At 34.2% G+C, this 27,351-nt stretch overlaps 1 protein-coding gene across 1 annotated transcript in view; it reads right to left on the reverse strand.

Annotated features, from left to right (window-relative positions):
* Positions 1–27,351, reverse strand: part of LOC134529275 (filamin-A) — a 786,080-nt gene that overhangs the window by 481,106 nt on the left and 277,623 nt on the right. The window contains exons 8-9 of the mRNA XM_063363172.1: positions 5,615–5,815; positions 3,268–3,405 (exon numbers count right to left, since the gene is read on the reverse strand). Of these exons, the coding sequence (XP_063219242.1) occupies positions 3,268–3,405; positions 5,615–5,815 (339 nt within the window). The remainder of the gene's footprint in view (positions 1–3,267; positions 3,406–5,614; positions 5,816–27,351) is intronic.

Here is a 27,351-nt window from a genome sequence, read left to right on the forward strand (position 1 = left end):
GTGTGTTGTGTGTGTTGTGTGTGTTGTGTGTGTTGTGTGTGTTGTGTGTGTTGTGTGTGTTGTGTGTGTGGTGTGTGTGGTGTGTGTGGTGTGTGTGGTGTGTGTGGTGTGTGTTGTGTGTGTTGTGTGTGTTGTGTGTGTTGTGTGTGTTGTGTGTTGTCGCCCTGCACGAACCCTTTGGCACCCAGCCTAACTGGAGCAGTGGAGACTGCATGTTTTTCAAATAATGAAATTCTTAAATATCTGTAATATGTAATCCTTAAATATTAATTAACTTGTAATTTTTAAAAGGTTTTAATATTTATGTTTAACTGTCTAATATTAATGTACTAACGGTAAGTTCAGCACTTCCTGCGGCCATGACACCCGGGGCCCAAGGCAGTCTCTTCCGTTCGCCGTGCGGGGTAGAACGCATTCCAGCACCTCGTCGACTTCAACTTTTGCTCGTAATTGATCCGTTAACATCTGCTATTTTGTAAACCTTTTTGAATCTGCCTTCAAGGCCTACCCCGGCAGCAGACGGTATATCTTAAATCATTAAAGCACCCCGGAGCGTTTTGGATTAATCGGCGGACTTATACTTTCGGGGCCGGGCCACGCGGTGTCCTGGTCAGCAAGAAAGCTGGACTACGTACTGTTTTCTGTGTGCATCGTCAGTGTACGTGTCGACACCAATAAAACTCAATATTCATACACTTGTTGCACTTAATTCTCAACCACGAGTTTCCGAGCACAGAGACAGAGGTGTGTGGGGCGCCTCAAGCAGTAACATAGCGTGCCTGCCACTGAGAGTGGGCAGGTGAGTGCTAGCGGGGGGAAGTCGAGCCTAGCTCAACATGGATCACGTCACGGCCCTGGAACAGAGTTGGTAACCGGGTCCACGTGCCCATCCACGTGGTGGCGCCCAAGGTATAAATGTACGCAGATTTGAAACCACCCCCCCCTCATGGAGGGTGTAATAAGCTCCCTGGTGACGCCAATCTGCATCTAGAAGTGTTTCGGCGAACACACTTGTTGCACAACACAATATGCAGGTTACCAGATATTTCGGCATTTGCAGGTTTATAAGGGCACCAACCAACCAGAGGAGAAGCGAGGTTGGTAGCAATACCAGCGGGTCTGCAATAATGGAAAGCTGAGGCTGAGTTTGTTGGTAGTGATACCAGAGTGTGCTGTTGTAGTGATACCAGTTGAGTCCTCAGAGTGATATAAGTGGGATTGTTAGTAAGAAAGCCATGATCTCTGTTTTTGGCAACAACAATGAGCTGTCGAGTTATCCGGTGACTTAACAACTGTGCGGCAAATTCTTGCAAGGGTGAAGAGGAAGACCCAAGGCAACATTGGTGAGGTGAAGTTTGTGATGTGATGCATGTAGTAGTGATGAACTTGTGTTTGTGAAAAGTGGTCTGCGGACACAGATAAAAAATAGGCGTGCGTGTTATGTAAATTAGGTGACATAAATTTGCAGACAGATATTGATGTAAATGTAGTAAATAAAGATAAATTTAATTAATTAATCAGGCTATCAATTTAAACCCTCACTTTCCTCAGTTTTAAACAATAGAGCAAGTCACCGTTTTTCACATACTTGATAGCACACTTTCTATTTTGTGCACACTGCAATTGGAGGTTTTTTTATTTGTACAGTGTAAAATAATTCCAAAACAGAAAAGCTTTCCAAATTGCCAGAGTATTAAACATAAATGAAGATTTCGGCTTTTTTTTTTTAATTACAATAGAACCTTGTTTCTAAATATTTCAAGGGACTAAGAAAAAAATATGTAAAAACTGGGAAAACATAAGAGGAAGATCTTTCAAAAATATTTTTATTCCCACTATGATGGAAAAAATAACCAAATATTCACCACACTTTAGAAACTGTCGGAGATGCTTCCGTTTTTGTGTATTAAATAGAACTTCATCAGATCCTGTAGGATTTCAAAAGTCGAACAATTATCTCAAGTGACAAAAACAATTAATCCATCCAATTTTGCAGTACTTTACAATTGTTTAAAACTGAACATGAAAATTTTGGTTCTCAAGCAAGAGGTGTGTATGCTAAAGCATCTCAAAATGTCCACATTTATGGTGAGATCTAACTACACAATTCGTATGTTTAATTACCGTTAACATTTTATAATTTCAGATTTTCATTTGAAAATTCTTTTAAACAAACGCAACTACTTTCAAAATGATTGTTTACGGTTAGGAACAAAGTTAAAAACACTTCCTATACAATTTTTCGGAAATTCAGTGCTGCCATTTGTCTTTTCTAAACATTTGAGGTGGTAAATCAAACATTGCCAAATATGCACGACACCACCAAATTTATAGGAATTTGGTATACAATAATTTAAAAATTCTTTTAACTGTTAATTTATGTAAAAAAAAACAGTATATAACTTAATTTTAATGTGTTATTCATTAAAGTTTTAAAGGGGAGAGATAGCAAAATGAACTTAATTTTCGCATCCTCACCAATGTTTTTATTCATGACCGTATAGGTTCACAGTGGTAAGTGGCACAAAAAAAAAGTTGTTCACAAAGGAAAACTAAGCTGCCGTGATCCAAGCACAAAAGTAACGTATATAATAAATAAACTTAAAACTATTCTCTTTCAACTTTTTGCGTTTAAGTTTTTCTGATGTTTTGCTTTTGAATGCAGCACTGTTGCAACATAAATTGCGGCAAATGCTGTTGCATAAAGCAAGAAATTAATGCATTATAATGCTATAGGAAAAATTATGGTTCAAGGAAAAAAAAAATGTTAATCACGGGAATTTGTAAATCCCAATTACGTAAAAATAAGGTTCTACTGTAAATATTAAGTAGCAAACTTTTTGAGCTCTACTTAACACTCTACTAGATTCCTAACTCTGAACATGCCTAGCAGAGATTGTGTTCTCACTAGCTTCTGTATTAATCACATATTATCATACTTAAATCTGTACACACAAAATTACACTGCCAGAATGCCAAATGCTTTTTATTTGTTCAGAAACCTACAATTTATGTCACCTGCAATTTAAACGCATAAACCCAACAAATATTCATATAACATCAAGCCAATTAGCGAACTGTGCTGCATTTAATGTGTGTCACTCTGGAGGTACAGATTGAACAACTGCCCCTCTGCCTTTTCATAAAAGTTTGAAGGCCACTGGAAACAGTGGAAACCCTACATACAACTTAAGCAAATATGTGAACTAAAAACAATACAAGAAAAATAATAACTGTAAATGAACAACAGTACTGGACACTGGTTACCTGGGCCAATGATGTGTACATCAGGAGTTCCTTCCCCAGATCCTTCGGTGTAGATCTTGAAATCCGCTACATCTTTAACTCTCACTCCATTTTGTTGAAGTCCTCGTCCAGATGCTTTAACCTTCTTGGCATCAAACACTGAAACAAACATTTATTTTTTTAGAGGTGGTTGAAGTGCCTACTTTCTGGGTTTTGCATTTTGTAATCCCTATTACTGTTATGGCAATTTCACTTTTTCAAACCTTACTTCAGAACAAGAATATCACAGTCTTACTTCCTGTCACCAGCATTGCTTAGCTTATGGTCATTAGCAAAGCCCTGTTTTACAGCATGGTTTGAGTTGCGGCATGTCATGCCATAGGCTATTTTATTTGTTGTTTATGCAGTTGTGTTTATTTAAGCATATTTTAGTTTCCCTTGTTTTTATTATTAATAATCTTTGGTTCATACGACACCAGCGCTCAAGCGCAGCATTGGCAGGGAGAGTGACTGGAAGGGGGAGAGTCCACAGGCACGCGCCGGAGCGTACGGCATTGGTTCCGCTGCAATTCCGCGCCGCGCGAGTGAAACTGTTGAGGGGCGTTCTTTATCATCCCAAGGATGTATCTATAAACTTCTGGAGCTGAGGCACATTTATGACCATGCATCTGCATGAGAGTTCTTCGTGCTAGCATATCTGATATTTCCTGCGTGGCGTGCATATTTTTCTTCGGTCCGCATGTCATGCAGTCAGTGTGGGCCAAGTTGACTTCACCCTGGCTCTACTCGCACACAAGCAACTCAAGGAAGCTAAAGTGTGAGGGAGTAAGAAGAAGAGGGGCAACGCAATAATTCGTAAGTACACTCTACGTGACACTAACACTGAACAACAAGTAAGTGGATCATAGTTTTAAAACTTTGCTATGCCTTCTCGCACTGCAGTTTACCCAAGTGTCTGCCTTTGACTGTTTGAATGTTTCCTGAGTGACGCCACTGTACCTGAACATATTCTACTTGAATCGTAGAACCTTTACAGCGTAGTGCACCTCCCTTTGGCAGTCTAAGGATTGTGTGTGAATTTCACAACTATTTTGCAAGAACATTTTTTTTTTTTAAATTTACTTTGTGGCCAGCCTAATAAAACGATAAGAGGTGAATCTTGCTTAAGCGCAGTGGATAAAAATTTTCTTTTTCAGATAAGAGACTCAATTGTATTTTAATAATCAGCCTCTCACGCTAAAGTGATCATTTCATTTTATTGTCATTACTATTATTTGAGGGGTTTTCCTACAAATTTATTACAATTTCTACCCTTAATTTTATTTTTTATTTCATGTTTTCTAAACAGATATTTACTAAATGTTACCTAATGGTCATACAAAACCATGCAAGAGTTCATAATTATGAACACTTGCATAACCTTTTACTGATCAAAAATAATTTTCAGTAGATTTCTATTGAGAAAATTTGCAAACATACAGATAACGCAAGAGAAAATTCAAGTGAGATAATGAAGGAAACTGGCTAAAAAAAAAACCTTAAATAACGGTAATGACAATAAAATGATACAATCAACATGGCAGGTGAAACCAAGCCTTAATACTAAGAGCATTGCCAAACTATCTGAAAAATTCAGTGAAATATAATTTGAACATCTGTAATGGCATTTAAAGTATCCCTGTACTATGATAGCCACTGTTTTCCTACTGCATATGCAGAGATGGTGTTTGTGCTGTTCCCCAGATATGCCCCCTCCTGCCGCACACCACCTACACTCCTGGTCAGCAGTATGCGCCCTCGCTGTGTGCCGGCCGCTGCCACCGCCCACAGACAGTTCCTAGTCGCTCGCCATTGTCTGCAGTCTCAGAGGCATGCACTCCACTAACTCTAGTAAAGATCTATGGATGTGCATGCACGAGTTCAGAGTTTAGTTTACGAAAGAGCTAGGAGCACAAAGCAACACATCCTAGTGTAATGGGTGTATACAGCCTGTGATGAAAAGTGAAATAAACCAGGAGTCTCCTGCAATACAGAAATTTGGGTGTAATCATCAGGACCTCTAATACCAGCCTCCCAAGAAGGCTACAGTGGCCCAGGTGGTAGCTACTTATCTGCTCTAGGGCATGGGTGGATTTAGGAGCCTCTCGCACATTTTTGATTATGGGTTACACTGTGAAAAATCAATGTGCAAGTCACGATTATGAAACATTTGAAACACATGGCCCAAGTTATGATTAAATAACTACTTTATAAATTACCTTTATATAAATATATTACTTTATAATACGAAGTAAAATTTTATCTAGAGTTAAGTTCAAAAGTTTTGGGCACTGCCCTAGCCATCTTTGTAATGCTCCCTGATACACACCTGGAGCAATGCGTACACCAAACGGACTATTCGGAATGGGTTTGCCAGCAAAAAATACATTGACCGAGTGCAAGCCCACAACAGGAGAAACATATTCACAACGCCAGATGTCTGGTGAGGTCTGGCGCACTTTCACAGGCACAGTGTTCTTATTGCCGGCAGGGTCCAGGATGATGACTTCCGGCACGCCACGCCCAGCATCTGAAACAAATAGGTAACAGAGTTTAAAATAGAACAGTAGCTTGTCACTTTTCTGTGGACTAAAAGAATATTTAGTAATGTTAAATGGACCCTCAATATGCATGATGGGTTCCAACCCACTTTGGAAACAACTGTGCTCATGCATCAATAATACAAAAACATCAACAGTGGGACAGCACCATCTACCCTTGCCACCCAGGACAAATCACAATATTTATTGTACACAGAAAAATTAAAAATATTAAAACTTTTATATAACACATATTTATGGCATTCTCCATTAGCAGCAAGGCAATGCTGCACTACTTACTACTTACTATTGACTTCTAGGTTGAAGGTGTTGAGACATTATCTCTAAACAAATGAGAGAAAAACCTTTTAAGCTGAGAAATATTAGTGACACACAACCAAAAAAGCTTACAAAAAACATTGATTGATTTGAAGTTTGTGTAGCTCTTATTTTGTACTTAAAAGTACCCATTTAAACAAAATCAAACTTGAAGTAAAACTCAAGTTTGGTCTTATGTACCATTGTTTCAGAAGATTATATTTTTTTTAAAAATTAAGATGTTCCTGAACCTCATATTATATGAGGTACTAGTATTGTTTATTACAAAAAAACATTACATTAGTAAATATGTTCTCCAGCCAATACATTTCTACCATTAATTTTTTTTTTATTCCTTATTATTGTTATGCTGATCTTGCACAAAGTCAACAGATAGATTCTTCCATTTTTTAACCTATAAGCTATTCGCTGTATAGTTCATAATTTTAGGCAGAATGTACCACAAAATTCATACATATTTATGTATCAATTTTCTACAATATAATAAGCCATCCATTTACAGAAAACAAAACTTGTATAAAACTGTAATCACAAATTCTGAAAAGCTGAACACCTAACCCAACACCCAACAACAGTGCACGTTTATGTAACTGCTGCATGCAGGTGCCAGCTTGATATTTTATTTGGTACAGCTTAGGTACTTGGTCTCACACATGCTTCTTTTTTTAGGTGTAGAAAGCCTTAGGAACTAAGATTTTTTTTAAATAAATAATTATAGTATCTGCGCTGTCTCATAAATTTTCCCATTGTGTTATAACTGATTGTCCTTCATTGATCTTTATTTACACACAACTAAAAGAAATTAAAAATCAACAATTGTATTAAATGCTTTGTTTATTTTGAATGACGTTTTGACTAGTTGACATTTGATTACAAATCAAGTAAAACAATTCATAAGTAATAAATATATCACCTATTTCCCAAGAGATGTTTTTAGATAGCTTTAGTTATTGTAATTTTATTTGTAATGATAAAAGTTCTGAGGTTATTAAAAATTATTTTACATCATTTATCTGCATTTACAGGTATTGACTGATTATAACTTTGAATGAGGATATTCACTTGTTAAAATGTTACCAATTGATTGAATCATTTTTATTGTCCTATTCTCTTTCCTCTGTTTCTAAAAACTAAAATTGTATTGCAGGGTGGCCACCCATAATCTCAAAAGAAATTCCCTGAATTTTCCAGGTTTTCCCTGACAAGAATATAATTTATCCTCACCCTTATTTGGCATTGTTACGCTACTTCACTTTTAAAAATTAATGACTGTTCTTTTTTCAAACTGCAAGTATTCAACAGACAAATGAGTAAACAAAAAATTAAACTTAATTTTACTCATGGTAGGACAATATAAATGAGATAATATGTATTTCTAATTGTACCTATATTATCTATGTACAAAACACACCGAGAGTAAAAACATTATGAGATTATGTAAGTAACCCCAATGAATTGTAGCAGACAATTAAGTTATCAAAATAAGCTGCAGTAATTCTAAAGGAGAGCCACTTTTCTGCAAGAATTATAATAAAAATTTCAAAATGCTTTTATACTTCCTGATAGGGATGTGCGAATCCTTGATTTTCAGTTCGGTTCGAATCCGATTCGAATCCCTGGCAATATTTGAGATACGAATCCGAATCCGAATATTAAGCACAGAATAATTAAAAATAATTGATTAATTTAAAAATAATGTGTGTACTCTTTTTTCTAATTGTAACTACTGGCAATTATTTACTACACTGAGATTGAAATGTTTATAATTATGTAAACTTAATAATAAACACTTTAAAATATGAAAACCAAAACATATTTGATTCTCCAACTCAATCATAATAAACTGCACGCCACAGGGAAATCTCAGTTTTATAAACGTTTCAGCAAACAAAACCATTTAAATAGCCAAGACTTTTTTTCTTGTAGGTATGTAATTGTTTTTAGTTTATAGTTTGCTATATGACGAAATTCGTAATTATTGTTTAATTTCTCAAAATCTCGAAATTCTTTTAACGTCACTGTGTTAATTATTTAATTTACATATCTTTCTTTGATACATCATGATCATATTATAAATACTTACGTAATACAGTAGAACCCGTCATACACTTTTCAACGGAGGGCACAAAAATGGTGTATGATGCAGGAAAGTGTATGAAAAGGGAATGGCAATAATAATTTTTTTTCCAATCTAGCATACCAGCACAAGGTATGAAAGGTATGAATTCATCATTATATGGGTCATTCTCCAAAAAGTGTGCAATTTGGATTTTGAAATCTCAAAACTTAAAAATATGATTTTTTTCATTATTATTTTCACAAGTTACCTACAGTATTATGTACATTATTGCTGTTGTGATTGTTCTTCAAAAAGATATTATATTAAAAAGTTCACATTCACGGAGGTGAGATTATGGTAACGGAGGTGAGAATAGAGTTCATAGAGTAGAGTTAATCTCTAGAAGCCAGTATAATAAATAACCACAGACAGACAGTAAATGTAGCTTTAATATTAAGACACAATTACGCAAATTTACATAAACTTAAATTTCACATTTTGATGTTAGCAAGTAATTTGCACTGTTAAATCAGCCTCCGATTTCAAGTTTCTATTCAGTATTAAAACTTACTAGTAATAATTTGAAAAATTGCACTACACACACACAGGTCTCACAAATTAAAAGTATTTTAAATACATTTCATGAAAGGTTTTCATAGCCTTTAAGATTATTGCTGAATAAATACTGCCCACGATTGTTCACCAAAGGTTGTTCAATAATTTGGACTATATCTATTCTTGCAACAACAGAAGTATCCTCAACTTCAGGAAATATAAATTTCTTAGATGATGTCCTTTTTAGTCATTCTGAAATATAGAATGAACTGTAATTAGCTTACTAGATCCCGCAAAAACAAAAAACTAAATTTTTTACAAATCTATTTACAATTAGGCCTGTACAGTTAAATTTAAAGTAGTAAAAATATTTAAAATTCAAATTAAATATTATTAGTGAAAGTAAACTTTGCATACATTTCTTGAAGCATCACTCCAGAAAAATTGTTCTGGATAGAATACGTACATTTAAGAAGCTTGTGACATTTCATGTTCAATATTTTTATTTTTATTTTTTTAAACACTGCATTGTAGATTTTGCAAAATAGTGATTATTTATACTACAGTTTTGAACAATGGAAGTGTCTGTTACTATAATAAAATAACCTTAATTGTAGGTCACAAAGAAGAATTGAACATCAATTTAATAGCAATGCATCTTTAAGAGCATATTAAAATGGCCAATACATTAATATATTATGCATGAAATATACTTTAATGCTTGATAATTTATGTGATGTAATAATGTGTACATAATGTTTTACTCACAAAAATAACAAAATTAAAATGTTGAAAAATGTTACTCCGTTACTTCTTCTCACCTCCGTGAATATTGCAAGTAACGGAGGTGAGGGTAACGGAGGTGAGAATTTTAAACTTGAAGTTAAATAATTATGGCATATTTGAGGTTAGGACGTTTGTGTTTGTTGATTTCACTTTTATTCACCACATTATTACATTTATCTACAGAATGAAAGTTAAATACAATGTTTCTTACCTTGAAATAATTATCACGGAGGTGAGAACTTCAAAACACAATATCCATATTTCATACTACAAACTTCAGAAAATACACATTTGAAACAACTTACTAAACTGCATTTTTAAGAATAAACAAAATGACTACCACGCCTTGCTTTTGTCTACAGATTGTTGCTTGCAATGCACTCTATAGTAAATTATTACAGTTTCAAGTCTTACTGATGGAGATAAGAACCTGTGTGAGGGACAAACATAAATCACCCAATATATTTATGAAATAAATAAATTATGCACTTTATTTTATCAACAATAACTTGTTTACAGGTATACATTATGGCAAATAAATAAAAGCAGATAAAAATTGTGCCATTCAAATAAAGTGAACTGATAAAAGTGCTTAGTTTTCGGTGGGGACAAGCCATGGAGGTGAGATATTGCACACTTTGTGACAAATAAAAAATGAGATTATATTGTATTTAGGTTTTCTACAGGTTTTTTTAAATTTTATTGGTTTCCATTGAATTTATGTTGCAATTTCAAGCATTAAAATTATGTTATATTACTCTGAAACTGACCGGGACTGAAATTGCACACTTTTTGGAGAATGACCCATATATACATATAATAAAACCACCAGAATTGTAAAATACAGTCCATAATCAAGTAAAGCTGACATGAGAAAGAATGGCCTTACAAAATGTTATGAAGTCGTTTCTTGGAGGGGGGAAAAGTCACCAAGCCTAAATTAGAAATTAAAAAAATTAAGCTATTGTAAAAAAAAAATCAGAAATTTTTGCTTGTTTGTTTAATTTTACAAACAACTTTATGCAACATAACAATTTTCAATAAAATTTTAACTTGAGAAACGTAAAATACAAAACAATCCGATCGTAAGAAAACAATAACAAACGGGTATGTTCAGTTCAAAGATTACCGAATGCACAAAATATGAGATCCGTGCCTTGGTAAAGCGCGTGCACCATTTTCATTTATCATTGCCAGTTTGCGCCACTAGTCTCGCTTGGTGCTGGCCATAGATGCTACTAACTAAGTGCACAGTCTTTCTGATACTACCCATATCTATGGTGCGATAAAGTTATTTTATTACGTTTGCAAAGGTAAACAATGAACGTTTTTCAAAATAAAAGCATTAAAACGGAGTTTATGAGGAATATAAAAAAAAAATTGGTGAATCTTAGGACTTTTGCGCTTCGTAAAAACGTATGAAACGGGAAAGTAATGATTTTATAAGTGTATGTTCCGGGAAAGTAAACCATTGTAATTATAGTACTTTCGGCAGGACCAAAAAATCGGCGTATGACACGGAAAAATGTAATGAAACGGGAACGTATCATCGAGGTTCTACTGTAGTAGCCTAATTTTATTTTTTACTGCTAGAATTTTTGAGCCGTATTAAAGTAATTTATAACTTTTGTGAATATTCGTAATACTGTTCGAATCCATGTACAACAACGATTCCGGGTTCGGGTAATTGTGGATTCGAACCGTACCCGAAAATATCGGGTACTCGCACATCCCTACTTCCTGATATGTTTTCCAATTATTATATATGAGGACATTGTGATACTACATGTAGTTTATCAGTAATTGATAGAGACCCTATTCTTTCGCGATGCGAAATTAACCGTGAAATTCACTTATTTCCAAGGAAAATGCAAAATAATTAATTAATTCCAAATTTTTGCGAAATTGACAGATTTTTACACAAAATCCTGTGGAAAATGCTAGTTGAATGTAATATTAACGTTGCACTAATAACACATATAACTCCCAAAAACAAGTTTATTATGTGCTGGAGCTGGACGGTCGTCTGTGGCACGTCAACAATAATATTAAAGTTCCGTTCCTTAGATGAAGATGTATGTAAAAAGAAGTAAGCAAACTTCTATTGTATGTAGTTTCATAAGCACCACTAGATGGATCTGAATGTGGATTAAATAATGGTACTTAGTTCAATTTGCACCGCTAGATAGAATTGAAGGTAGATGGCTTAAGATTTGCAGACCATTGTGCATCACCTTCGTCAATATTGTATCTATGGGCTACGAAAACGGAAATAAAATATTGTAAAAACAAACAACATTGACGGCGTGGATACGGCAGACAATTAAGTAGAGTAACCGTAATCATGCCAAAAATTGTGTCCGTATTTCAGTGTGCGCAAGAATTTGAAAGTGAAGGTTTTTATGTATTCGATAAAGCCAAACGTATCCTCATGTGAAAATACTGTAACCAAAGAACTGAATGGCAACGGACAGACACCTGCGTGAAACACTGCACGAACAGTGTAACACACAAAGAAAAAAGGACGGCTGCTTTAAATAGTGGGTCAGGAATTAAACAGCAGTTGTCTGTGCTCGAGTGTGCTTCTACTTCGGCAACCAAGACAGCAAAACTTGACAAGAAAGAATTTATTTGTGCAACAACGAAAGCTTTCATGAGTGCGAATGTTCCGCTAGAGAAATTGGATCATCCGTCTCTAAAGGAGTGGTTTACTACATACATTCAACGATCAGGTGATTTACCCAAAGCAGAATCACTACGGCAGAATTATGTTCCACTTGTACAAGAGCAACAAGAATATCATATTAAAGAGTGCCTTCGAGGAAATAAAATCGCAGTGTTCTGCGACGAAACGACTGACAGAAAAGTACAGTGTGTATTCATAGTACTGTTAAAAACAATGGCAGATTATTCAGAGCAAGACCTTTTCATTGGATCTGTTTCTTTCTTGAAATCATCTACAGCGACTGAATGCTCAAGGGCACTTCTAGACTGTTTCAGAAAATTTGAAGTGAAGTATGACAACATTGTCTGCATTGTGAGTGATAGTGCACACTATATGACAAAGTACATCAACTCAATGAAAGTTCTTATATCAGAAGAACTGTTGCATGTGCAATGCTGGGACCACAAACTCAGTATTATTCAGTCTTTATGGCCACAAGCACTGCCGGAATTGAATGAATGCATTGAGAAGACTAAGCAGCTGTTTCAAAATACTCACAAAAGGAAACACAACTAGAAAAGTATCCTGAGGGGGAGAAAGCCAGCAATCTGTTTCCATCACCCATACTGACTAGATGGAATTCATGGTTTTTTGCAGTTAAGTACATTGTTGATTATCTTGTTGATGTAGTGGAATATGTTGTATCCACATTAGATCTGTCAGTTCCAGCAGTTGATTACTTCAAGAGTTTGTCACAGTCTGCTATTAATGTTACCAGTTGCCAAACCACTTTTGTAATTGAGCATTTTGAGCAACTCTCAAATTACATAGTGGAACTGGAATCTGGCAAGAAACCACTGGTGCATAAATTTTGCGGAAAACTTGGTGACCTCAAGAACAGTTTTGAGTTGCTGGCAGATGGCATCATGGGTGACAAGACCACGATAATCATCAAAACACTTCCGTCTGTTCAGTCAGGTGAGGTGAAAGCTCAGTTAAGGAGCCTAGGTGCAAAGTGCCTCAAAAATTGAATTAGTTAGTCTTGCAAGATCCAGCTCGTGAGTGTTTTAAGAGCTTGGGTATTTTGTTTGACTTGCGCAATATTATCAGTAATATTGCTGACAAACTTCAGGCTTTAACACAAAAAGTACCACTGCTCAAAGAAAACAGTAAATTAGACTTCCTGAAAGGCTACAAAGCACTTCAAGAATCAATGAAGAAGCAAGACTCTGGAAGCATACTTGATGTTGTCTTAGGACTGAAGGAGGAGCATCCAGTTTTTGCAACATTGGCAGCAAATGTTTTGTGGATGCCAGTTACCAATGTTGACTATGAACATGCTTTTTCAGCTTATGGAAATGTATTAACAGACAAAAGATGAAACTTGACACCATCCAACATGGAAGTCATGTTTACATCATATTTTAATTAGCATTATGTTGTTATTGTACTTTTCATATTTTCCTGCCCTTTGTGTTTTGTATTGCTGGTGAGTAACTTTTAGAAGTTTTTATATAACATAGCCCACGTTTAATCTTGTGCATTTTTGTTTGTGTAAAATATGGTTTTGTTTACAAGACTGCTACATACAGCCACTTTTTTTAACCAAAAATTTTCAATAAATAAATTATAGGCCAATTTTTTTTCACCGCTTTTGCAACGAAATATAATAAAATTCACCGCTTTAATATACCGAAACAGTAAAATTTTTATACCGAAATCTGTCATTTTTATTTACCACAAAATAGGGTCTCTAGTAATTGATCATTTTAAAGAGTGGTTATGTTAGGTTCGTTAAACAAGAGTAAAATTGTGGGAATGACTGTTTAGTGGTTAGGTTAGGTTAACTTCATTAAAAACACTTACGAAAACAATACAAATAATATTTTGTTTTCAAGTTTGAAATAACAAATATACAGTATTTTGAACTGTTCCTGCATTTTTATTCTCATTACTGTTTAGCAAGACAGTAGCAAAAAAAAAAACATTGAATACTTGTTGCATGTTTAAAACGTAACTTATTGTTCATGTGTTTTCATTATGACTTCCTAATTAAACATTAAAATATATTATTTATATAACACGAATGACAATCTCAGGAGTGAACATTGGTAAATGACAAACTCACAAGTCAACAATTCAAAAGCAAACAAATACGCGTTTTTTCGAAGTGTTAGTATTTGAGTTCAAATAGAATAGGTACCAATAGTTTTTTATTTGTATTCGTAAAATCCAATATTTGCACAGCCATAATAAAAACCTATTGAAACACAAACAAGTTAAGATGACTCATAAAATAAAATGAAGATCATTTTGCATTCAAAATACAAGATACAACAGAAACTAAACATTACCATATAAATTTGATTTAACAACAGTCAAACCAATCCATATAATCCCACACAGAATTGTGCCAATTGTTAGAGATGTGTTAATAACATGGGTGCAGCAAATGGAGGCGGCCGGCATTACTAAGTGGTCAGATAGTGCGTACACAGCACCATCATTAGGATAAAGAAAAAAAGCGGAGGAACATGCTTTTTAACAGATTTTTTTGCAAACAACTAGGTCAACAAAATGCCATATCCTTCCCCATGATCAGACAATATAATATACAAGTATTATACCAGGGTCATTCAGTAAGTAACAAAACATAACAATATAGTTCAAATCTATGAAATCAAAATAAAATTTTACCTATTTTCAACATAATCCCCCCAAAACTTATACACCTGTCCCATCGTTCCCTTAAATTACTAATTTCCCCAGCATGAAATGCTTTTGGGTGCTTTCGAAGCCACATTTGCACCTGAATCTTAACTTCTTCGTTGGAGCAGAATGTTTTACCGTGTAGACCTTTCTTAAGGGGACCAAACATATGAAAGTCTGAGGGGGCGAGATCTGAACTGTAAGGTGGGTGTGGAAGAATTGTGTGAATGGTTGTTTAGGTTACGTGAACTACATTAGATTTACTTTTAAATTGTGTTAACTGTTGGTTATCTTCATTAAAAACACTATAAAATACTAAGAATGTTAGGTTAGTTTAAGTTAGCTTTATTATATTAGTAATTCCTAACTAATAGTTCAAACAATTTCTCAGGATTTTTAATGTAGCTAAACTGACTGATCATTTTCACACTATCACAGTATTTTTAGTATGTAACCTCACCACTTTTATCACAAAACCATCTTAAAGAATAATTGTAAAAGCATGTCAAGAAGTAAAAAATCTATTTGGACGTTCTAATTTTTTTTATAGAAAAGTGGGTCTCCTTTAGAATTATTCAACTAAGCCTCGCACCCCTCATATTTAGACCTTAACCAAAATAAATTTCATTAGAATAAGCCTCACACTAAACTTAAACATACACCTTAGAATCATGTTTCAACTTTCTATTAATTTTTTTATTCCGGACTTGCATAATCATTCCAAATTATAACATGTCTTAAAGGTTTCCTGTAAAAATAATTTAGCATTCTAGGTACCATTGCAGACGTCTGCCAGTTATATTCTTGCCGGAAGAATACAATGAAAAGTTTCAATACTTCAATTTAAATTCTTGAAGTAAATTTTAAATAGACATCTTTAAAGATATTACGCAGAAAATATTTTATTTATGGATTAACTGGGAATGATATGTTTACTTTGAAGAAAGGAAAAAAATGGTTATGAATGAAAAATAATGAGTACCGTGCTGACCAAAGATATTTTATTTACTGCAGTGAAGCGCTATTAAAAGTTTGGGCACAATTCTATTTTTTCCCTCCGGTCACCTATAAACCAACTTTCTTCCCGTAACATGATTTCCCATTTCCTCATCAATTTTAATCATTTTTGGGGTTTTTAGCCGCCATAGATAATCGCGACCACTAACCTTCGGTAATCATTGCAATGTCTTTTTCACAAAAATATGCACTTTCATACCACATGCAAGATGTCTGTTGTCATTTAAAAAACAGCAGGTTAACCAACATTAAAGCTTGAAGGAACTTTTGCTATGCAGTGTTGCCTTGCAGCATTGTCAAGTTTTTAATAAGCCGCACACCATGCTTTAAAACACACGTTTTAAAAACCTTTTTGCCTTATTATTGGCTAACTCACGTTTTTATAATAAATGGCCATTGAAGAAGCCATTAAATTGCTGAAACAAGCTTATCTCCAAAAATTCCCTGACCTATTACAAAAAATCACTGACTTTTCCAGGTTTTCCCTGACTTATTTCAAATTCCCTTACTGTTACTGGTTTTTCTGGTCTGTGGCCACCCCGTATTGATATCTGTTATCCTGTAAAAACATCAGTACTCACATTCTTCTATAATTACATCAAAATGTTACAAAAAGTAAGTATGAATCTATAATTGTTCGATTCCCATCAAAGCACAGATAGTGTGGAGCAAAAATACAATAATACTGGAAATAAAGAGACAATGAACTGAGTGATAGGTTTTCTAGCAGAACTTTTTTTCAAATGTAAGTGATTACTCTCCATAAACTGGTATTACATCATTTTTCAAATGAACACAACATAACATTATACATACAGGTTGATCATGCACATGCTACAGTTCATTGTGTTGGTTTTCCTTGCAAAGTACATTTTCAAGACATTATTAATAGTGATAGTTGTTCAAAGAGTTTTTGGACCAGATTCATAACTTTCATCTCTTCTGCCACTAAATCTTTATTAGAAATAAATGTAATTGCTACTGTTAATGCAGTAGTAATAATAACCAACTTGATCAAACATGAAGGTACTTCTTGATCACTGTGAGCTATGTACCATGCTGTTTCAAACTAGCTGCTCAAATTCAGTCACTGACCTGGCCACAAGGCTCAACAACTTAGCAATCACAGTCCCCATGAAATAGATAAGCCACACTCGTTTACTAAGAACACCAAACCATACAGTAGACTGCACGTACATTCAAAAATGCAAAATTAATCCATTCAAAATTACCACAAGCCACTCTTGATATTAACAGAACATCAACTAAAATTTCAGGAACAGTAACCCAGCTTCATAATTAAAGACCTACATATATTGTAGAGTATAAAATGGTATTTTTATTTAATAATGCTATTTCAGAATTTATATATCAACATCTCTGGTTATGAGATTGTTAATTATTGATATGACTTAAAGTTTTACTTCACTCACTCGACTGTTCATATGTAATATAATTTTTCATTTTATTTCCAAACTTTGTAAAGTAATGTGAATATTTTTTGGTAAATATTTAATAACCACACAATAATTAATTTTTCATGAACATTGCTTCCTTAAATATAGTTTATTTAATGGGTGTTTTAACTTTTTGGCTAAGAATAGTTTTCATATGAAATTAAGTCTGTCTAAATTTTCTGCACATTTAAACATTTAAAGCCCTGCTGCTCAAACAATACACACAAAATGCAGTAATGTATTGTTTACCAAACTATTTCAGCCCCACAAAGTTTCAAATTTCTAGATCAGTTTCACATATAAGTTATCATAATTTTAAAATACAAACAAAAATTGTGCAGTGCAAGACACAACTGTAAGGCATTTCCAATGCAGCCTATGCCTTTTTGTGTGTGTGTGTGTGTGTGTGTGTGTGTGTGTGTATATATGTATGTATATATATGTGTATATGTATATATGCATGTATGTATATATGTGTGTATGTATATATGTGTATATATGTATATGTATGTATTTATACACGTATGCATGCGTGTGCGTGTGTGTGCGTGCGCGCAAGAGAGTGTGAGAGCAAGTGCATGCAGCCATGTGTTATAACAGTGCATCCACAAGCACGCCAAACACATAACCGCTCCTATACCTACATCTTATTAATAAATAATATGTTGCAAATCTTTCTGTTTTAAGTGTTCTCTTTTTTTAGCACTCGCGTATTAAATAAGAAATTCTTTTACTGCAAATAATCTTTATGAAGCATGTAAAAAGGAGGCAAAGTCTGCTAAATAAGTGCCTACAAGTGCCTTTACTTATTTATTACTATTATTAAATCTAAGAATGTTGATATCAGTGCAAAAAAAATAAAATGAGTATGTAACAGAGCTAATAATAGACTAATTGATGAGTACTTATGGTATTAATTGTCTTTTATAATTAAGAAGCACATAAAGTGACGCTAACATTCACACACTGAGTCTGTGAGTAAGAGCACCTGGCTTGTTCCAGTTGCCATGACATGACAGCCATAGTATAACTCATTCTGCATCTTGGAACTTCATCCTCTAACTGCTGTTGTAATTCTGGTTGTGTAATTATGTATCATAAATGTTTTCATTTACTCCTAGGGCATACTTCGGGCCCACTGTGGTAAATGATGCAAAAACATATTAAATATTTTATTCTCATTACAACATTAGCATACCCGGCATTAAGAGTGAAGCAGGATTTTGTATACATACATAAAACTAAGACAGGGAGTATGCCTTACAGCCAAGTTCGCAATGTTACACTAAGTAGTCCCACCGAGTCCAAAGGCGTTAAGTGGTAGTGCCTGACCGCATTCACATCTTATACACAATCCCCCATGTTTAACCCATTCAAAACAAGCTTGGTTAAAATAATCTCATCTTAGAAAATGCTTCCTAACTGATATGTAACCATTAAGCATGGATACCCATAACCAAAATGAAAATAGGTGTTTCATAAAAATATCCCAAATGATTTTTACTCAACTTTGTTCAAAACCTTGAATGCATATGATTTACTCAGAACAAATTTTGGTTTAGTGTATGATAAAACTACTCAACATTATGAGATACTTATCATGCCACTGTGCTTTTACCATTCAACAATTAAGTTTAACACTAAGTTTTTTTTTGAAAGGATATTGTGGAAATTTTTAAAAAACATTCCAAGATTTTCAATAAAACAACCTAAAAATCCTTTGGTGATATGAATTAAGTACAATATTTTCATTAAAATAAATGTTTTAAGTAAGGACTATTTTTAACCAATTATACATAATTAATTATACCTAGGGAAGAGATTATATGGTGAATTGCAATCAAACTGAAAGAGTGCAAAGAATGCCAATACAACATATAACACAAAAATGCAAGCTAAATAAAAATGCAAGCTAAATACGCTACTTTGCACCAAAATATATATTAAAAAAAAAAAAACATTAAATTAATCAGCAATTTGCCCAAAATAAACTCAAATTAAAAAAATTCTGTTTTATTAAGGTAAATTCATTGACTAATGTTTAGCATGACTTCTGTACCAAAATGTATGAAATAAATGGATTGAAAAAAAAAACATTAAGTTGTTTGAATTTGCATTGCTTATTATTAAAGTTTTTTACTTTAATAACTAGCATATTTTTCAAACACACAAAAAAAAATTTTTCCGGCGAATTCTGTTCTACGCATGCTTATTACTAGAGATGGCAGAGACTCAAAAACTCGAGCTAAGTCGAGTGAGTAGGTAAAGCTCAACTTGACCGAAACATTAAGTTTATTGTTCTTGACAGCAAGAGACTCATTTTCTTATAACTCAATACATATTTGACATGTGCAACGAGCATAAAATCACATACCATTGTTTTCTAAATACTGTACACCATAGTCCAATATTCCGGTATTTATGTTTCATAACACTGGAACAGCTACAATTTTAGAATAGCCTGATGTACATCAGATTTGTAACATAGTAATCCAACTAATAAAGTAAAATACTTTGCAGGAATTTACTTCTACAGCGGTAATCTATAGTATTGCTGTTCGGCACGAACAGTTAAGGGTTGCACCAGGTATCATCACATTTTTGACTATCTAGTAAAATTGGCGGATGGCTTTAAATTTGTCTAAAACAAAAGTTATTATTTTACACATAATTTATTGCCTTTAAGAAATTCTTGACCGTTTGAAGTCGAAACATTAGATTCCAACCAGAAAATGGCAGAAGAAAAATAATACCTAGTTAATTTTCTGTTTGTTTAGATTTTTTGTTTCGGTACCTAACGTTTTAAATTTATGCTAACAATTTTTGATGTGTCAATTTCATAGCGTTAAAAAAAATTACTTCTAGAAGAAAAAGCATTTTTTTAGGGGAAAATATATTTTTAAAAATGTGTATTTTTGAGTAAATACTAATAATTAACCACTTTTCAAAATCAACTAGTTTCTAAAAAAACTCAATAGTATGAAAGTAATCTGAAAAAAAAGCCTTCTGTCCATAAATAAATTTTTTAATTTTTTTTATATGTTTTTTAAATGTTTTTATATGTTTACCAATAACTTACCATTTAGAGTCTGGTTATATTAGATACGTAAGGTAAGAGCACCAGTAGTTGACACTTTAAGGAGCAAAATTCTGAAAAAAACCCATTGTAAAAAATAAAAACTTTACTAAACAAATGTCTGGTATGAGTCATATTTGTTGATATTTGACGAAAGTATGTATATGGTGGTTAAATCAGACATTGTATACTATTTTATATTTTTTTAATGATATTATGTTGATGCATGTAAATGCATCAGTAGTTGACAATAGAGAGACTGCTGAATTTTAGTAGTTGACATATAGTTGTACTAGTAGTTCACATCTTTTACAAACACTATGCATTATGTATTTTTCATGTTACAGACAGAAATGACTAAATGTAAGTTAAATTTAATATATGGTTTACACATCGCATGACACAGAACAGTGAAATTCATATTTTACTAGGTCATCAGACCCAAGATACAGGGGTTGAGGTAAAACTTCAATGATCTGTTTTGGCTCAACAACACTTACATCTTTTGTATCACTGACAAAATCTTTTTCAGGCTATTGCATGATCGTCGTGCCATTACTTCAACTTCTCCAACATCATACACTTTCTGAACAATACAGACATATTTAAAACACTTTTTCTTTCCAGGGAAAGAAACGAGCACAAAATCACCTTTCCTGTGAGAAAATTTAGTAGGTGTAATATCATTGGTTTTAACTATTTCACTTAAAATACTTTGCGCAAGTCCATTTTCATCAACCATATCCAAGTCACTGTGGTCGAAACTGACATCATCCATACTGCTTCCCTGTTCTACACACTCTTCATCTTCTTCAGTATCAGACACATGAAGTGATGTTTTTTTGTATTTTCTTCTCATTGTCTTCTTGTTATCATGTAGCTTCAGTTTGTTAGCACTTTCACGCTCTTCTTGTTTTGCCTTGCGTGCATTAGCTCTTTCTTGTTTCTGTTTTTTCTTTTACCATTGCTGCTGCTTTTTTTTCATGATACAACTGCCATTGCTTAGATGTCACTACCCTTGGTATTTTTTCTCTTGTTCTTCGTTTTCCAGGTTTTTGTTTGTATTCTGGCCAGAATAAAGCCTTTTTGAAAGGAGATGGAATATCTTTGATTGTTGATGTGATACATTTACTTTCATTTGTTTTAACATCTTGAAATTCAAGACGATTTTCTATTTCGATATCAGGTGCTGAGTTCTGGATTTGCAGTGTTTGTCTTTCTCCACTTCCTTCATGAACATTGCACAGACTTACTTCGGATTCAAGGTTTACTTGGTCTGAATTATTTTGTGTCACAGCATTAATTTCATTTGTTGCTAATGGTTCTTCATTTTATTCAGTGTGGTTTTCTACAATTTGCTGTATTTGATCCATGCAATTAAGACCTTCATTTGCTTGAAGATCGTCTTGCAAGCGACACTGAAGGAAGCAATCTTCATTAACGTTTTTCCACAATGAAAATAACGATTGATCTTGGGAATCCCCTTTCCATTCACTACCGGAATATCGGAAACTTTGAAGCTTATATTCCCCAATAAATTCTTCCAAGAATGCTTTTCCAGCTTGTAGTCGTTCTGAGGAACTTCTGTTAGTAAGCACAGGACAAGAATCCATTGTTGGAATTTTGTAAATGTCTACAACTGCAGGATTCCATGGTACAAGTCCACACTTCCTAAATCCATTTTTGAGAATAGAAAGTGTAATGCATGCATTTAAAGTTTCTTCCAGCAAAGGTGCAAAATGGATTTTCTTCAATGTTGAATCAGCTAAGTGTTGCATTCTCCATTGATGCACATTTTTCTTCCACGCTTCTTTCAGCATGTGGAACACAGCAATGTCCATAGGCTGTATCAGGTGAGTCGAATTGGGAAGTAATGCTGTAAGTATAATCCCATGTTCTTCGTAAAACTTACTTGTGTGTAAGGTTAGGTGTGATGCATGCCCATCAATGAAAACGATAACAGGAAGAGGTATATTTTTTGCACGAGAAAGGGATGGAAAATGTTTGTGATGAATTCAAAGAAAAAAGGAGCAGTCATCCAACCAGTCTCAGATTTTCCAATTCCCCAGTTTTTTGGAACACTGTCAGCTAATTCATGAGGCACTCTTTCATACTTGAAAACCACCAGTGTAGGCACCAAATCTCCATTTGCATCTCCAGTAACCAACACAGTTAAACATTATTTTTCATCAGTATTCACTTGTTGGTATACATTCTTCTCTCCTTTCACACAAAGCACCTAATTTCCTTTTGGATTGAGAAATAAAGCACTCTCGTCCAAATTAAACGTTTTTCAGGTTGTTTGAGAATACTCTCGTATTTGCGTTCTTTCAAATAGTTACTTATTTCTTCAAACCATCTTGAAAGAGATTCCTTGCGAACTTACTGAAGTAAGATTTTGAGCCATTGTACTGCTTATGATTGGATGACGTTTCAAAAATGCTAGAAACCATGTTCGTCTTGGCCGATTGTCTACAAATGGGTTTTTATGGTTAAGTTCCTTAATTATGTGCTGTACACTATCTAAAAGCTCATTTTTCGTTATTGGAAACCCTAGTTTTGCCACGGTAGTTATCCATGTCACTAAAACATCTTCCTCTTCTCTTGTGAGCACTGGTTGTGGACCCATCTGGCGTTTTCTAGGAGTCTTCCCTGTCACTTTGTAGTGCAAAGTGACACGAAGTACAGTGTGGCGCTTGGCTGCTGTAGCAACTGAAGTTACCCTAAGGTCATCATCCATTGCAGCATTCATTTGTGGCTCACTGTAATTAAGCATTTTTCCTTTCACAGGAGGCGTTGTGGTATCCTGAATCCAAAAATGAAACACAAAAAGATTCCAGTTCTAGTGGTTGACATGTAATGTGTTAGTGGTTGACAAGGGGTGTCAACTACTAGTCACAGATTAAATAGAGCCATTTTGACCATTTTAATGAGAAACACTACTTACAATTTGTATACAGAATATTAGTGTATCTATTAATACATCATATAGTTGCACTAGTATTTGACATGGTTTGTCAACTACTAAAAATTTGCAAAATTTTTGCATCAGTACTTGACACCCCCATTAGTTTATATAACATAACCTAAAATCACTTATGCAGTATGCTAAGATATGTAGAATTTCATATAAAACATAATGTAATTATGAAACATGGGTAACATTAATAACAAAACATCATACATCATTTCATGTACCATTACCTGCTTAACTAATTTGTTAAGGAAATAAGATTTGGTCACAATACACACATGCAGTGGCGGATCTAGGATTTTGGTTTGGGAGGGGCTTGAACCAGCTGAGGCTAGGCTTTATCAAGGCAAACACTAAAACAATAGTGGACCCAGATGCTTTTGGAAGGGGCTTGAGCCCCTTAGCCCCCCCTCTGGATCCGCTACTGCACACATGACTTCCTGGCAACAACTCATACTCAAAATGGCAGCAAGGTTGTAAAAGTACTGATACCAAATTTCATACCAGATAGCCTTAGCAATATTTTGACATAGCTAGAAACTTGCTAAAAAATATATTTGGCTTATTATTAATAATTAAAAATCAAAGTGTCAACTACTAAAGCACTGTCAACTACTGGTGCTCTTAAGTACCTTACATAAAAACTTGCATTAAATTGTGAGAACAGTTGGTTGGAGTTGGGATATCTACTTAGAAAATACTCTTAAATCGTGTTAGAAACTAAATACTTAAGTTAGATATTTTAACCTGAAAAACTGTCCTTGGTAATTTTATAGTATTTTTAATGTAGCTAACATAACCTTAAAAACCATTCAAACAATTTTATTATATTTTTGATGTAGCTAACCTTACCTAAACCACAGTCCACACTATTTTTTATGTAACTAAACTAACCTTATTGAATATTCTCACAATTTGTACTGTATCTACCCTAACCTAACCACTCGTTAAAATGGTGAATTGCTGTTAAACTTCTTGATGTATCACAAAACTCTCTAAGGAAACAATTTTAAAACATAACAGGAAATTGAAAAAATTTTTTTTTTTTTTTTTAGCAAAACCTCTCCTTCAGAAATACCATTTTGAAAAATATAAGGTTAAAATCAATTAAAATTTTAAAAAAAAAAGTTCCTATTATAATTTTTTTATTATTTGATTCACTAAACCACACAATTTTTCTTGAATTAAAAGGTTTTCACAATCACTAAGTTTTCCAGAATCCTGTGTGGTAATAAAACAGTCAATTTTAAAAGAAATTATAATTAAGTATAATTGATAGTTATATTTTACTTAATTCACTTAACCAAAAGACTTACTTGTTGAAGACATATATATCAACTTTAATATAATGCTAATGGAACCTTAAAATAAACACCAGGAACATAAAATTAATCTCCAAGATTTCTGCAATTACTTGAGCTTAGCTTGAATTTTTAAGAACTTGACTAGACTAAAAAATTATGAAGTTTAGACAAGACTCGGCTCGACTCTTAGGTGTTATTACCTACTGAATTCGGCTTGACTCAAACCAGAAATTTGCAAACTCGTCTATCTCTACTTAGGGTAGGTGGGGGCAAAAGTTGCCATGGGGCAAAAGTTTCCATCTATATTTGAAAAAAACCGGGAATAGTTTTGAAGGAAATCCACTAGGCAGCGCACTTGTTTGTTGCTTGTCAGTTGTCTGATGAAACCTCGTGACGATCTACCAGCACCAGGCCAGAATATGAGGTGAGTGTTTTTTTGTCCTTTTTGATGTAATTTTTTGCCGTTTTCGAGTGTTAGCTGACGTAACTAAAAAGTGTGTATAGTTTTGAGCAAATTTTCTCGTTTTAGGCTGGAACATAACCTTTCAAATCCTTTCACAAGATTTTGCATTACTTGTGTACAATGGCAGGAATTACAACTTAACAGAAGTAACCTAAAATGGGGTAAAAGTTTCCACACACAATGGGGCAAAGATTTCCATTGGCATCCTTTGCCCCTATCATTATTTTTATTTAGTTTTATGTCCATTTTTGTTAGGGTTCATAATTTGTACTCCTGTTCTCTCTTAGATATAGATTATAGTCAATGTAACTTGATTTGAATGACATATATAATAGTTAGGGTAATCATTTCAGGAATTACAAAAGAAAAACTGACCAAAAACCCCTCACTCAACCTCTCTATGACCAAGCATGTTCATTGATGAAGGAAGGAGTTTCTTTGCGTCAGGCAGCCAAAGCGATTGGATTCTCACACACCGCTTTAATGAAAAGGATGCGACTTGGAAAAGGGGGGTCAAAGCTTGGACGTTACAGGAAGATTTTTACATTGGCACAAGAAAATGATTTAGTTCGTCACTGTGTGGAATTGGAGAAACGGTTTTTCGGTTTGAGTCTCAAGTCTTTGAGATATCTTCTGTATGCTTATGCTAAGAAAAATAGCATCTCCTGTCCATTTTCTCACGAATCAAAAATGGCCGGAAGGGATTTTACCCGAGCGTTTATGAAGAGAAACAAGCTATCGTTGAGATCCGCACGTAAGACAAGTGTGGCACGTACCATGGGATTCAACCGTCATCAACTCAAACTGTATTTCGACAACTTCGAAGATACCTTAAAAAAATATAACTTTGGGCCAGAACGTATTTACAACATGGATGAATCCGGAGTTCAGACAGTGCCAAATAAAATACCAAAGCACATAGCTCCCACTGGTAAGAAGGAAGTGGCGAAGTCTACATCCGCTGAACAGGGTAAAACGATAACAGTGGTCTGTGCAATGAGTGCGGTCGGACAATTTGTACCTCCATTTTTTATATATGGAAGAAAACGAGAAAATAGGCTGCTTATCAAAGGAGGACCGATAGGTTGTGACATGGCATTGACGGATAAAGGCTACATGAACTCGGCAACTTTTGTGAAATGGCTGGATCACTTTAAGAAGTACACAAATCCTACTCCTGAGAACCCAATACTTCTTATACTGGATAACCACATTTTACACATCAGTTTGATAGCTGTTGAGTTTGCTAAGTCCAATTACATTCATTTGCTTACCCTACCGCCGCATAGCAGTCACAAAACGCAGCCCTTGGACAGGTGTTTCTTCAGGCCATTCAAAGCCTTTTATGATGCGGCTGCAGATAGCTGGACAAACGCAAACCCTGGGCAAACAATAAGTAATTTTGAAGTCTCACAACTTGTTAAAATTGCCTTTGAAAGAGCAGCAACTGTTGAAACAGTAGTTCAAGGTTTTCACAGCACTGGAATCTATCCTTTTGATAAAAATAAATTTACAGATGTAGACTTTTTGCCCTCCGAAGTAACAGACCAAGAACCTGAAGTTACAGAACCACAAGACGATGAGGAACAGAGGTTCATATATTTCAACCATGACCGCAATGACCATCCACCTCGAGGGGACGACCTTCCACCGAAGTCACAATTACCAGATGAACCCACTTCCATGATGGATGACCATGGTGGCCACTCACAGTCACCAAAAATATTCCCTGATTTTTCCCTGATTTCCCTGATTAAAAATTCAAAATTTCCCTGATATTTACAATTACAAAAAAACATACTTTTGATGAAAAAATATAATATTATAGAAAGAGATTACTCATATTTTAGCACCCTGCTGTATTTTCTTCATTATATACATACGGATGTTCGTTACATAACAAATACATTTTAAATATGTCACTTTACATTATAGCGTCCCGTTCAATGACCTGCAATCTGTGTTTTGTTTTATGTAATGGGGTATTTCAGTGTCGAGCGCTCAATCATTTTTTCACGCAACTTTTGATAACTGTTCTTTAATTCATTTTTGAAGTGTAACATTTCTAGTTGTGAAATATTCTTAGTCTTAGTACTCTCAACAAGGGATAACAGTAAGTGCA

Source organism: Bacillus rossius, chromosome 2 (assembly GCF_032445375.1).
Source record: "Bacillus rossius redtenbacheri isolate Brsri chromosome 2, Brsri_v3, whole genome shotgun sequence".
In the NCBI taxonomy this organism is placed as follows: Eukaryota; Metazoa; Arthropoda; class Insecta; order Phasmatodea; family Bacillidae; genus Bacillus; species Bacillus rossius.